General features: G+C 43.8%; 1 protein-coding gene across 8 annotated transcripts in view; it reads left to right on the forward strand.

The window, feature by feature from the left end:
• The window catches only part of LOC110488552 (mitogen-activated protein kinase kinase kinase kinase 4), a 58854-nt gene that overhangs the window by 11914 nt on the left and 33315 nt on the right, over nt 1-13625 (forward strand). For 4 of the 8 annotated variants that reach the window (XM_036942677.1, XM_036942678.1, XM_036942680.1 and 1 more), the window contains exons 3-13: nt 2399-2455; nt 4952-5077; nt 5596-5706; nt 6146-6236; nt 6374-6504; nt 7699-7753; nt 8825-8903; nt 9582-9754; nt 11052-11124; nt 11569-11776; nt 12291-12422. In XM_036942677.1, coding sequence (XP_036798572.1) covers nt 2399-2455; nt 4952-5077; nt 5596-5706; nt 6146-6236; nt 6374-6504; nt 7699-7753; nt 8825-8903; nt 9582-9754; nt 11052-11124; nt 11569-11776; nt 12291-12422 — 1236 coding nt within the window. Of the gene's footprint in view, nt 1-2398; nt 2456-4951; nt 5078-5595; nt 5707-6145; nt 6237-6373; nt 6505-6653; nt 6923-7698; nt 7754-8824; nt 8904-9581; nt 9755-11051; nt 11125-11568; nt 11777-12290; nt 12423-13625 lie in introns of those variants that run through there. The other 4 variants (XR_005035893.1, XR_005035892.1, XM_036942682.1 and 1 more) reach the window with 3 other exon arrangements.

Here is a 13625-nt window from a genome sequence, read left to right on the forward strand (position 1 = left end):
AATATCCAGTAAATGTCATTCCACTTCATGATTGTGTCCCACTTGTTGTTGATTCTTCACAAAAAAATACAGTTTTATATCTTTATGTTTGAAGCCTGAAATGTGGCAAAAGGTCGCAAAGTTCAAGGGGGCCGAATACTTTCGCAAGGCACTGTATGTAAATGGCATATTTCCATTTTTATTTGTAATACATGTTCAACAACCTGTTTTTGCTTTGTCGTTATGGGATACTGTGTGTAGATTGATGAGGGGGAAAAAAAACATTTTAATACATTTTAGAATGAGGCTGTAACCTAACAAAATGGGGGAAAAGTCAAGGGGTCTGAATACTTTCCAAAGGCACTGTACACCAGACTAGAGAGAGCATTGTTGTGTTATGGGGTGAAGTGAGTAGTTCACACCTGGTATAGCTGTGTGAATTGCTCTTCCTGGATACAATTGAATGGAATGGTAGTCTTTGATCTGCTACGTATGTGCAAACAAAATGCTTGCAGTGGGTAATTCCGAATGACAAAGTAAGGAAAAATCATTTGTGTAAATGCACTGAGGCAAGAAAGACACATATGCTGCTTGCATTCTGTCCTCTTATTAAAAAAAGGAATGTTGGTCACAGTTGTCCTCTTGCTGTTGTTAAAATAAATAGCTCTGTTGTCACAAAATTACATATCCATGAATGTGATTTGAACCTTTTGCTGAGTTTTTTATAAATCATTCGTAGTGTATATGCAGCATTTCCAAGCTTTAACATGGGAAACTATCTGCTAAGATCTTTCTCAATTATCTCCATCAATTATTCTCCATCTCCGTGCACTTTATTACAGATGTGCACAAGTGCACTGTATTACAGTTGTCGTGTCACATTCTGTCAGTGAGCATAGCCACATATGAAAGTTCAGGACCATTCCTCTCTCCTCGGGGATAGGTGATTCTAGCATTTAGAGCAAAACTGCACAGTGCTATTAACAATACTGGATGATAAGTGCTTGCTATGCCTGTAGTCTGTGTTCTGTTTATTTTTTAATTTGGAGAATAACCGTCATAGTCATTACATTCACTCCACTGCTTAAGTAACTCAAATGTATGGCATCTGTCAAAATGGCAAATTCATTTGCAAAATAACGGTAAAGTGCAATGGACGAACATCAATCTGCCTCAGCCCACTGTGCTGTGACTGAACATAGACGAGATGGCTGCAGTCAATGGGAATGTTACAGAAGCCTCTTATTGGTTTACGAGACGCAGCTAAATGCATTGTATTGATTATGTGATTGTCCCAGCTGAATGCTCCTCGCTACACTCCTGATTTGAGAATAGGATATTGACTCATATGTTACGAAAAACATTTCACGTGGGGATTATTTTTTTTCCCCCACAAATTGACATTCATTGCAACAGTTTTCAGGATGGACAGTGTAACTGTTTCTTTGAATTAGATTCACAAGGAGTATTGCTTCATTTTCTCTTTAGAATTTTACTGAAACTCTTACACCATACTAAGTGTGACTTTTTGCTTGCCAAATCAGACATATGAAATATAGTACGCTTTTGTATGTGAAATAAGAAATGACAATCTTAGCATAGGTTATAAGAGTTGTTCTCAAGATTGGTGGAGTAAAACTGGGATTTCTCAGGTGGATAACATCATTTTTGTGGTATTTTCAAGTGACTCAATCTCGCCATATGTACATGATATTCCGTAGACAACAGTCAATTGTGTTGGATGATATGAGCCATTTTTCAAATAAACAAACAATGGAGGTCAGTCTAGTGAAACATGTACTGCTCCAGCTCAGGCCCGTGTTCCATTTTCTCTACACACTTTTCGCAAATAATTGCTTTAAGAGTTGCTGTACCTAGTTTTCTGCTCCTTAGGTTCTGACACATACACAAAGTTTTTTTTTAAATTCACTGCTCTCCTACCTCTCTCTTCCTCTTTTTCTGCCACCAGACTCAGTTACAGAAATAGCTACATTTTCCCCTTCCTCAATTTACCTCACCTGACTGGTAGACATGGTCTTAGGCGCTAGACTTTCCGTTGCAGTTGCCAGTATGGTTGTTGCCCTGTATTGAATGATGTGTATGTTTAGAAAATATATGTTTCATAAAATGCTGTGGTTGTCTCAACAATAACCTTAACTACTGCATAATGTTTGTGCAAGTAGCCCAACTGTCATTATTATACACTAAATTCATTGTCTTACTTTTTCCAATGTGTCTTGAGTGACTTTGTAACCTAAGGTTCTAGGGTCACAGTACCAAATTTGCTGAATAACTCTTAACAGTATACTCGCCATCATCATCATAGACTTTGAGTGTCCTCGATTGTCTTAGATATTATTGGCGTCCGATGGCCATTCTGTCCCTAACTGTTATACTGACTGTCCTTGTGTCTCAACAGGGGCGACATGTGAAGACGGGACAGCTGGCTGCTATCAAGGTCATGGACGTGACAGAGGTAAGAAGGCCACTTCCTGGTTCCTGTCTCCATCCCTTGCTCCTTGCACTGAAAAGCCACCCAGACATAGGTAGGGAGGGCCACGGCCATGGGACTGCCACTCTGCCGAGTCAAAGGGGCAAGGAGGGGTTTCACACTCAGATCAGTTTACCTTCAAAGACAGTGTTTTATTTAAGAAATGCAAATGAGGCCCGGTTAACACGGCGCACCAAAGGTTATTATATCCTGAGCTGTCAATCAGCAGGTGAGAACACTGGGAGCCATGTTTGTTCAGGGAAAGTTTAATCATCTCGTTCCCCTCAGGGCAATAAAGCTACCTGGTGATGAGACTATGTACTGTATAGAAACTGATTGATTTGGCCCTCCTGGCCCGCTACAAGAACAAAGAGGAGCGTTATTACAATAGCGCAATGTGTACATGGCCAAAGATTTAATTAAATTCGTTTTTTTTTTTGTGGCTTTGAGGTATATTTTAAACTAAGATCTGACTTTTGGGACCTGAGGAAGGATCAACAGTATCAGTCTCTGCAGTGCAATCTGAAATTTTGTATAGAGTGACTGAAGTTCAACACACCGCACGAAGAACAACAACTTATTATTTTACTCAACAGAGAATATAAGACACAGTTAATCAATACAGCACAGTTTCAAATGTATCATCATAAAAACATAGCATTAAAACTGATATTAAGTTCTCCAATATCTGTGTTTTGATCTAGACTTGCTTTTTATTAGATCAGCCTTGAATTGCTGGCTGAAACTAAAGGTGTTGTATTGGCCTAATACGTAAAGAATGTCTGAGGTGCCGAGATGAGTTTAAAAGGCCCAGCTCATTGTATTGAACCCCAGAGAGTAAAAGCAGAGGAGATAACGCCACAGGCTCTCGGACAATAATCTCTCTCTTCTCAGCACACAAATGCCTTTGCCCTTTTCCTGTCCATCTTGTATTGTCTATCTGCCCAGGGCGATAATAGCAGGACATTTCCTGTAAAACTGAATGGCCCCTCACTGAAGGCCCAGGGCCCAGGCTTCCTACTCTCTGCTTCAACACATCCCTCCCGACAGTCACATAACTAAACCCCCCCCCCCCCCATACCCTACCCTCACCCTCGCTCCCCTTCCCTCGCTCCCCCTTCATTAGCCCCTACTCCACAGGCTGCCTGGCCCCAGACCTAGGGCCCAGCCGCGGCCCGGTCACTTGCCTTCGACCCCTCTTGGGGATTGAGACATTGTCCTGTACAGAGAGCAGCTGTGCCGGGTCCTTTCCGAGCAGGAATGTCCTCTCTTCTTCCTGGTTTGATTTAAAGGGAAAGGAAGGTTCAGTGAAGGCATGTGGTTGTCTCCCTTTCCAGGACAGAAAGGTACCATTCTTTAAGAGAGGTCACTGAGCTGTATGAAGGGTCAAATGCCTATCTTGAATGGAACGGCTGTTTCTCTCGGGGTCAGGAGACAGGAGCAGGGAGGCTGTTGGTAAGGCGAGAATAGAGAGAAAAACTGCCCGGTGTCCCCATTTAAACCTGTTATGCTGCTACCGTTTCGGGAAAAGGTAATTTCCCACTCATATTATTATATAGTAGGCTATTTTGGGTGTGTATTTGTTGTTAAATATGTGAATTGGCAGATTATCTTGTTATTATTTTTGGGAGCTCAGTATCGTTATTAAACCACACAACCTATCATCCCCTGTAAATCAAATCAAAGTCTAATTGGTCATATGCACAAGATACACTGTAAACAAATCTTTTAAGTTTTTTGGGGGGGAATGAACTAGTCTACAGTAGATGTACATATTTGACCAAATCAAAGCACATTAGGCTGAATTTCTAAGATATGTTCTGGGCAGTAGCTAAGGGATGTTGTGGTTTTCCTGTCAGGAAAGACAGTGTCACGTTACAGTCCATTGACTATAGGCCTACTACAGTATGAAAAACCCAGGGAATAGAAACGCAATGCATAAGTGTGTCATGCTTTTCCAAGGTTTCACACAGAAACAAATCCCCTTCAGGCCCCTCTGACACACACTACTGCTTCTTAAAGAGAAGCTGTCTGTTTCTATCTCCACGCCAAAGACGTACTCTGCTACATGAGCCCTCCCTTAGCCTTAGTGAGGGTCTATCAGTAGAGTGTATGGGAAGAAGCAAATCAACATATCCTTAGTGCCCCATGCAATGTAAATATGAATGCTGAAATGGACTCCCAAGCCCACATGCCATAATTGGTGAGAGACTGAGCCAGTGATGAAATTATCACTGCTGTTGATTGCAATTGTGTTGGCAGGCTTGTGGGTCACCAGTATGGCGGGCCCAGTACATATCCACCATCTCTGTTTAACTTGAATGTTGGCTTAAAAGTAAACTGTAACTGTTATGTGCTTGGGCAGCAAGAGAAGCAGGGTATTCACTCACTGGGTTTTGGGTTGACTGCATTACAGCCTGCTGTTTTCCGTTGTCAAGTTTGATATTTAAAAAAAATGTAATATCCTTTTTTTGTTTGCAGGAAGAAGAAGAGGAAATAAAGTTAGAGATTAATATGTTGAAGACATATTCCCATCATAGGAATATAGCTACATACTATGGTGCCTTTGTGAAGAAGAGTCCTGCAGGTCAGGATGACCAGCTCTGGGTGAGTGGCTGCTTTCTATCTCTGTTGATTTCTCCTCACTTCAATCATCTCATCTCAATAACGCCATCATCTTTAAGAGAGCCTGTATCTCTATCTATATGTATGTACAGCTCATACAGCTTCTTTCGGTTAGTATGCACCAGTGGAGGCTGCTGATGGGAGGAGGGCTCATAGTAATATCTGGAACGGAGCTGATGGAAGGGTGTCAGGAAAAAATGGGATACCATTCCACTTATTCCGCTCCATTACCATGAACCCGTCCTCCCCAATTAAGGTGCCACCAACCTCCTGTGGTATGCAGAACATGGTTCCAGAATGCATAACAAAGGCCATGAGTTTTTCCTGACACCGTGACCTGACCAGGGAAACCTCAGAGCCCTTTAACTCATCTAAAGTCCAAGTTGTATCTAGATGTGCGTGTGTTTTAGGCCTCGCAGTTGTAGTAACAGGGTTCTGCTGGTGGTCTGGCATCTGTCTGAGCCATTTCCTCTGTGTCTGTGTGTGCCCTTGCTGTGTAGCTGGTGATGGAGTACTGTGGGGCGGGCTCAGTCACTGACCTAGTGAAGAAGACTAAAGGGAACTGCCTGAAAGAAGACTGGATCGCCTACATCTGCAGGGAGGTCCTCAGAGTGAGTACTGCTGCTGGAGATAAGCCATTTAAATAGGACTCTCCACAAACCCCTGGGGAGATGTAAAGGTCCTGAGAATCATTTCAGAGAGCTCTTCTCATCCTATATCAGCCATATTGTAGTGGGTGCGTTATTGCATTGGACTTGGAGCTTTTGCTTATAAACTTATGGTAGAACGGTAATGGAGGGTTAGACGATGGCTCACAGGGGCAGATAGCTGCGAAGCACGGTGAAGTCATTATCTTAAATAAAATAAACTTCCTGTGTTTATTTTTAACTCCTTTGAAGCAGTGTATGATTTCTGTGCCTGTTCTTTTGGACAGCTCCCAAGCCCCAAGAGAGAGAGAGAGAGAGAGAAATCATGTGATGTGTACAATGTGTGTGTGCGTGCGTGTGTCGTGTCCTGATATTGTGTGTGTGTTTGTGTGTGTCAACACAGGGCCTGTCTCACCTCCACTCACACCACGTCATTCACAGAGACATCAAAGGCCAGAACGTGCTGCTGACTGAGAACGCAGAGGTCAAGCTGGGTAAGGACTAGGAGACAGGGTCAAAGTTCAACTCACAACCTACACAGCCACAGTGTCACTGTCACCTCAGTATTTGCTTGCTCTCCCCTTGTAGGTGTGGTTTAATATGTTTGAACACTGTGTATTGTCTTTGCCAGTTGACTTTGGGGTGAGTGCTCAACTGGACAGGACGATAGGGAAGAGGAACACCTTTATTGGGACTCCGTACTGGATGGCCCCTGAAGTCATTGCTTGTGACGAGAACCCAGACTCTACTTATGACTACAGGGTAAGAGGCCGCCATCTCTACTGGAAATGCTGTTTGTGTGTGTGTGTGTGTGTGTGTGTGTGTGTGTGTGTGTGTGTGTGTGTGTGTGTGTGTGTGTGTGTGTGTTTGTGTGTTTGTTTGTTTGTTTGTTTGTTTGTTTGTTTGTTTGTTTGTTTGTTTGTTTGTTTGTTTGTTTTAGAGTTCTCATTCTGAGGCCGAACCCGACGGGGCCCGACAGCACAAAAAGTGGTGCGTGTCTGCGCATCTTTTAGTCTAATACGACATTTGTGACCATGATTCAACAAAAAAAAATCTGATGATTGAAATGTTTCAAATTGGGATACGTGCACTCGGGAGAATGATGATCCACAAGAATACGACAGGCAGTACATCTCAGTATCAGGAGAAGCCCATATTCCTATAGCATCTGTTAACGCAGGTACATCCTAACAAAATGCACCCTATGACTGCCCTGCTAATGTGCCTTGCTGGACCTTGTAAACTATCGAATGTAGACCCATAACTGACACAAATATTTTCCTAATCAAACATGCATTTAAAACAGGGCTTTTGAGCCATTATTCAAAATGGATGTATGGCAGAAAATCTACTTTTTTAAATGTATTGTTTAATTATTCAAGGCTCCCTTTGTTATTTAATTGAAAAAAATGCTTGATTGTATTTCAAGGCATGAATGACTTGTATGCTGTGTAATGACATAAATGAATGAATGATTGATTGATTATATTGAAGTAGGCTAAGTTACGTTAAAACAACTAAAAATGGATGCGATCTCACAGCTTGGTGGTGGATAGATTACATAAGGCTACTTACTATGTGAGTCAAGAGCAAAATAATACATTAGATTTAGGCTACATTATTGCATTCTAAGTGTTTCTGATCAGTGATTATTAGACAAGTCATAGACAAGGCTTGGGAGTAGGACAGGCTACTACGCGACTGAAGAGAAAAATCCACTTGATAAACTACATAACATAACAAAATCTGCTTATCAGCTAATATATGAGCTACCTGAAATAAAGATGGCCATGAGCACTCAACTTAACTTAACTACTATTTTCCCAGCCTAATTGTGGCCAAATATCCAAATGTGATTCAGTGAAAACAAAAATCTGACATTGATTGATTTGTCAAGATGAGTCCCCACGCTTGTCTGTTGAGTGGATCTGACTGGATGACTCTCCTCCTCTATAGAGTGACCTGTGGTCGCTGGGAATCACAGCTCTGGAGATGGCTGAAGGAGCACCACGTAAGTGTCACCTTCTCCCTCCCCTCCTGTCCATACACATTGCAGTCTCGTCAAGGAGTCTTCGCACATCTTAGAATTTGGAGGCCATGACTAATATGCTCTACTGTAATTTATAAAGTTTATTTTCTTTTAAAGGAATACTTCAGGATTTTGGCAATGAAGTCAAAATATCAACTTCCCTAGAGTCAGATGAACTCATGGATACAATTTGTATGTCTGCGTGCAGTTTGAAGGAAGTTGCCACCAGGCGTTTGCGCAATTGCTAACTAGCGTTAGCGCAATTTTGGATGTCTATGGTTAGCATTGGCTCGAGAAACTACCTCTAACTTCCTTCATACTGGATGCGGAAACATACAAATGGTATCCTTGAGTTCATCTGACTCTGGGGAAGTAGATAAAGGGCTTCATTGCCAAAATCCTGAAGTATCCCTTTAAGCATATCCTATGTTATTATGCTGTATTTTTACTCTTGCAAAGTTCTAGTTTTGAGTTTTGTTGGATTAACTCACTGTATGTTTTCATTCTCTCTCTGTGAGCGACTTCACAGAGTTGTCAGATATTGCAGCCCATATTACCAGTCAAGGACTGAATCCAAGTGTCATTGAAAGTGATTGGGCTCACAATGATGTGTCGGAGGTCAGACAGTTCTCTCGCATTTTGAAATTGAAAATCCTTGAGTCAAAAAACAGAGAAACAAATGAAATAAACTCATGACTGTTTGGTGTCTGTTAAGCCTAGTGTTGCACCATGACCGAGAGGGAGTTCACAATCACTGAATGAAAAACAAACAGTGTTGTAGTAGGACTGTGTAGTAAACACACACAACAAGCAGGCCAAGGGCAACAGGACAGGACTTTAGCCTAACATTGACAACATTGTGGAACACTTCTTCCATCCCCTGCCATGTGATTAGGCCACAATGGAGCCTCTCATAACCTCGATCCCCTGTCTGTGTGAGTTCTAAATGGCACCCTATTGCCTACATTAGTGCACTACTTTTGACCAAGGCCTCGAGGGTGCCATTGGGGACGCAACCATAGTTTCTCTGTCTGTGTCTGTCTCTGTTCCCAGCCCTGTGTGACATGCATCCCATGAGAGCCCTGTTCCTCATTCCTCGCAACCCGCCCCCCAAGCTCAAATCAAAGAAATGGTAAGAAAGACAGCTCAGCCTCTCTCGCTTAGCGACACCACGCCCCACAGAGCCTCAGCAACACAGCAGGAATGTTTTCCCCAGAGTGGCCAAAACTCATACAGCCTTGCATCGCCTTCCCTTACACACAGCCTTTTCTCTTTCTTAGCTAGCTCCGATAACATTACTGCCAACAGAACTGCCACAATACAATGTCCCTTATTCACCCCCTTATCTTACTGTTTTTTTGTGTACTGTAGCATTAGTTCAGGCTGAGCACATATTGTTTATTGTCACGTTCTTGGGTGTAATTTTAGCATCACAGTGTGAGATGACAATCCACACAGTAACAGGTTGACTGCATGCAATGCTCTAAAATAAGGCCTTTTAAATCCAATGGGAAGGGAAAGTGGATAAGCTTTTGTCTTCCTGTTCACATGTCTTCAGCAGCTTTGCTTTTTTACCTTTCGTAATGCATGAAGCCTTGTGTTTGAAACCATGGAGTTCGATAATTCAATATTAATTCATACCAGCAGCTGCATGGCAGACATTGAGAATTAATTGAGGCTGTGTCTGAAATGGCACCCTATTCCCTATAGCCCATGAGGATCTGCCCAAAAGTAGTGCACTACATAGGGGTTAGGGTGCCATCTCGGACACAGCCTGAGCCTGTAAGTTGTGACCCTCTGTCCTCTCCAGGTCCAAAAAGTTCCTGACCTTTGTGGAGAGCTGTCTGGCAAAAAACTACCTCCACCGTCCCGCCACAGAAACCCTCCTGAGACACTCATTCATCAAAGACCTGCCCAACGAACGGCAGGTCCGCATCATGCTCAAAGACCACCTGGACAGAACCAGGAAGAAGAGAGACAAAGGTGAGGCCATGTTGTCATAATGGAATATCAGAGATTACCTAGTTTCACTCAACAACTGAGTCTGGCAGTCAAGGCTATAATTAATATCATGATTTAGTGCTGTATGAGACCTTGCGCTGCCAATGACCATGGGTCAACCTTTTGGCCTTGTTATTCGTGGTCACACTGGCAGCGACAGTGAAAGTGGCAGTAAAAAGGTGTTTTGATTCTCAATCTTGTCTCCCAGTTCTCTGTTTACCCTTGTGTTTAATGTCTCTAGGCCTAGGGAGAGGCTACTGTATGACTGTCATTAATGAAAGGTTCTAATGAAGGGTTCCATTATCCACTGGTAATGTGGTGGGATTTGGGTTTAGAGGCAGCAGCAGGACTGCTCCTTGTCAGCCCTCTCACAGTGAGACTGCACACTCGTGTCATGTGAGAGGAATGCGCCTTGGAGGAAGCCGTGTTTAATCATCTCCTAGACTGCACCACACCCCCAGCGTCCTCCCTCGCTCCGTCTTCCTCCCCACGCCACATAATGACATCGTCTCCCTGCCTGCCTGCGCTCTCCGAGCCTCCAGGCTTCGCCCCGATACCAAAACAGCAGTTTCCTCGACCCTGTGCCGTTGGTTTGTTGGTTGGTGTTCTGCTTAACTGGTCAGACGGACAGAGAGATGACCCTTTAGAGAGGAGCCAAGCCTGTAGTGAGACCATGTGAGACGCTGATAGCGGCAGCTTCTAACGCAGCAGATACACTCAGTCATTACCCTGTTTTCATAACCTACTAGAGTTTGACTTGGAATTAGAAATGTTCTCTGAGGCCAGCATCTCTCTCTCTCTCTCTCTCTCTCTCTCTCTCTCTCTCTATCTCTCTCTCTCTCTCTCTCTCTCTCTCTTTCTGTCTCTCTCTGTGTAATTCACAATCTCTCATGAGGCCTCAGAAGGAAGAATGAGCCTTACTTAATATGTAGAAGTATTTAGTCAATTATGACAAGCGTTTTGGAATGCAATCCTATTGAAGAAAAGGAAGTGAGAGAGACAGTTCATGACGAGTTTTAGTTCCATGTGGGTTAACTGCAGGAGACACCTGGAGGGGAGACATTAGGTTGGTTTACTGATGCTTGAAACCCTCCCTGCTCAGATCATGAGAGAGGAGGAACTGACTAGCTAACTGTGGGAACAGTACAGCATGTGTGAAAGTGTTGTACAGTTTTAGAACCCTTTCCTTGTTTCCTCAGTATGTACAGTCATGTGCGTGTTGGTATCATTGGGATTACATGCATCCCTCATGTCTGTAATAGTCACATGTTGTCCACAGAGGGCCCGGAGTATGAGTACAGCGGCAGTGAGGACGAGGAGGAGGAGATGAATGACGAGGAAGGTGAACCCAGGTATGATGACACAGCGTTTACACTGTCTGCAACGAAGGTCAGACTCTAGGTCTGACGTCACGTCTACATCCATCCAACAGCCAGCTGACCCTGTCTGTGACTAGTCCTCACTTTACTGGTTATGTAATAGCTAATGCAGGCCTTGACCCTGAGAACTGTCATAGAGGATATTCATCTGAGAGTGCACAGTGTGTGAATGCATGGGCGTGTCCATGAAGACATTAGCGTGTCACCAGATGCTCGCTCCTGCTTGTGCTCCCTTAGCTGGACACAGAGCGTCATATGGTGGTGACTATAAAAAATATATTTGTGCGTGTGTGCATGTGCATGCAAGTGTTCCTTCCTGTGTGTAACTCTACTCCTAGCCATATAACCATGTGCCTCCTCACTCCTGCCCGTCACTCACTATGTGCCTTGCTACCATAATCTGTCCTGTATCCATAGCTCCATAGTGAACCTGCCGGGGGAGTCCACTCTAAGGAGAGAGTTCCTGCGTCTGCAGCAGGAGAACAAGAGCCGGTCAGAAGCCCAGCGACAGCAGCAGGTCCTCCAGCAGCAGCTCCAGGACCAGGAGAGGTACAAACAGCAGCTGCTGGCCGAGAGGCAGAAGAGGATCCAACAGCAGAAAGAGCAGCGCAGGAGGCTGGAGGATGTGAGAGACACTCTTTAGTTGAAACACTCCGCTCCTCTCTGCAGCCCTCTCGAGCAGAGCAGCAGAGCCAAACACCTGCTGCCCAGCCACCAAATGAGCTTGGCTGGCTAGAGACTGACGGGCTCTCTCTTTTTCTCTCTCCCTCCTGTTGTTTGTTTGGCTCAAATGAGAAGGACTCTTTTGTGTTGAACAAACCAAAGAATTGTGTTATAGAACAATATAGAGTATTATACTGGGGTTTCCAAATACGGAGGGATTGCTTTCGGGAGTGATGCTTTTGTGTGGTTTGCTTTGCACAAAAGACGACTGACGTGATACTGTATGTCGTATTAGGTCTGCATACAGAGCTATGGTGTGTTCTGTAGCGTTTTTGTTGATGTACAGTACAGATGGATGGAGAATGATGTCATGTGCCGTGTTGGACTGTGATGTCGCATTGAGAAATGTCAGAGAAAATATATTCTGTTGAATGAGGTAATACCATGTTTAATGACGTTGTGGTGTTGTGTTACAGCAACAAAGGAGGCAGCTGCAGGATTCTGGGTTCCAATGGCCAGAGCTACAGGAGATGCTATGGAGGGAGGAGACTGAAGCTAATGACAGAGGTCTATTCAATGAGAGGAGCAAGAGAAGGGACAAGAAACAGGTAGCTGGTAAATTTGACCCCCCCCCCCCCCCCCCCCCCTAAAAAAAAAAAAAAAATTAAGTAGTAGACCACCTGCCCAACCCACTCAATTCTCATCCGCTCGTATTGCTCCATGTGATAGGCAGAAACCAAACAAGTATGTGCTGATTTGATGGTCTTTTGTGCCCGATCCCGAAGGAGGATTATAAATATTTATTTTCTTGTGTAATAACACTGTACTTTACAAGCTGCTACAAGCTGTAAGTTCCTGAAGTTCAAATAGCATTGTCATGGGCCAATATGATCTAGATGCTAGTCTCGGTAGACATTTTTGGTCCATACATAATGTGTGTCGGAAGTCTGTTAACCTGCTTTGTGCATCAAAACACATAACACTGTAGTTTTCACTGGGACGGGACCCACTTTGTTTTGTCAGTAACCTGGTCTGAAAAAATGCATCGTGACAAGGTCAATGCATATTTAATCCAGGTGCAGGTTAACATTTTATACGTGTTCCTCCACAAAAACTGCTTTATATGCATTTGATATGAAGGGTGTTGACGCAGCACTTTCACTTGTGTCAGGTTTCAGTCCATTGGTGATTAAATCCACCAAGGGTAGCGTTTAACGCCACTGATGAAGTTAGAAACACTATGGAAGATCAGAAAGAAATTGCCCGCGGGACCATCCTGAAAGAAAATAATTCAACATCTCTTACTTTTTTCTGCTGTATTGACATTTCCCGTGATTAGAAGTTGGAGCTGGGCTGAGCGCCATGGCGAGAAGTCAGTGACAATTACAGCATCCTATAGCCGAGGTAAAGGGCTGTCGTGTCGTTCTGAGGACTTTAATTAGACGCTTTAATTCGAACACTCGGTTGATTAATCTCCCACAGTTCAGTGGCTCTGGATGAGCCACACCTGCCTACCTGACTGCAGTACGGTACAGTAGATGCCATGTCAGTCTGTGCGGGTCTATTACAGTCATTTTCAGTGGGATCATTAAGGTGTGCGGTGGTTTTGAGTCTGTTCAATGTGCCGTTAGCTGAGCAATAGCCCACAAATCATTCTCTGGGATGTATACAGTATGGGTGCGTTCCAAATGGCCCCCTATTCCCATCCGCATCGACGTGGCCGCAGTGGACAGGGTCAAGAGCTTTAAGTTCCTCGGTGTCCACATCATGGTCCTCTCGCACCAGCACAGTCATGAAGAAAGCAACACAGA

This window comes from Oncorhynchus mykiss, chromosome 14 (assembly GCF_013265735.2).
Source record: "Oncorhynchus mykiss isolate Arlee chromosome 14, USDA_OmykA_1.1, whole genome shotgun sequence".
In the NCBI taxonomy this organism is placed as follows: domain Eukaryota; kingdom Metazoa; phylum Chordata; class Actinopteri; order Salmoniformes; family Salmonidae; genus Oncorhynchus; species Oncorhynchus mykiss.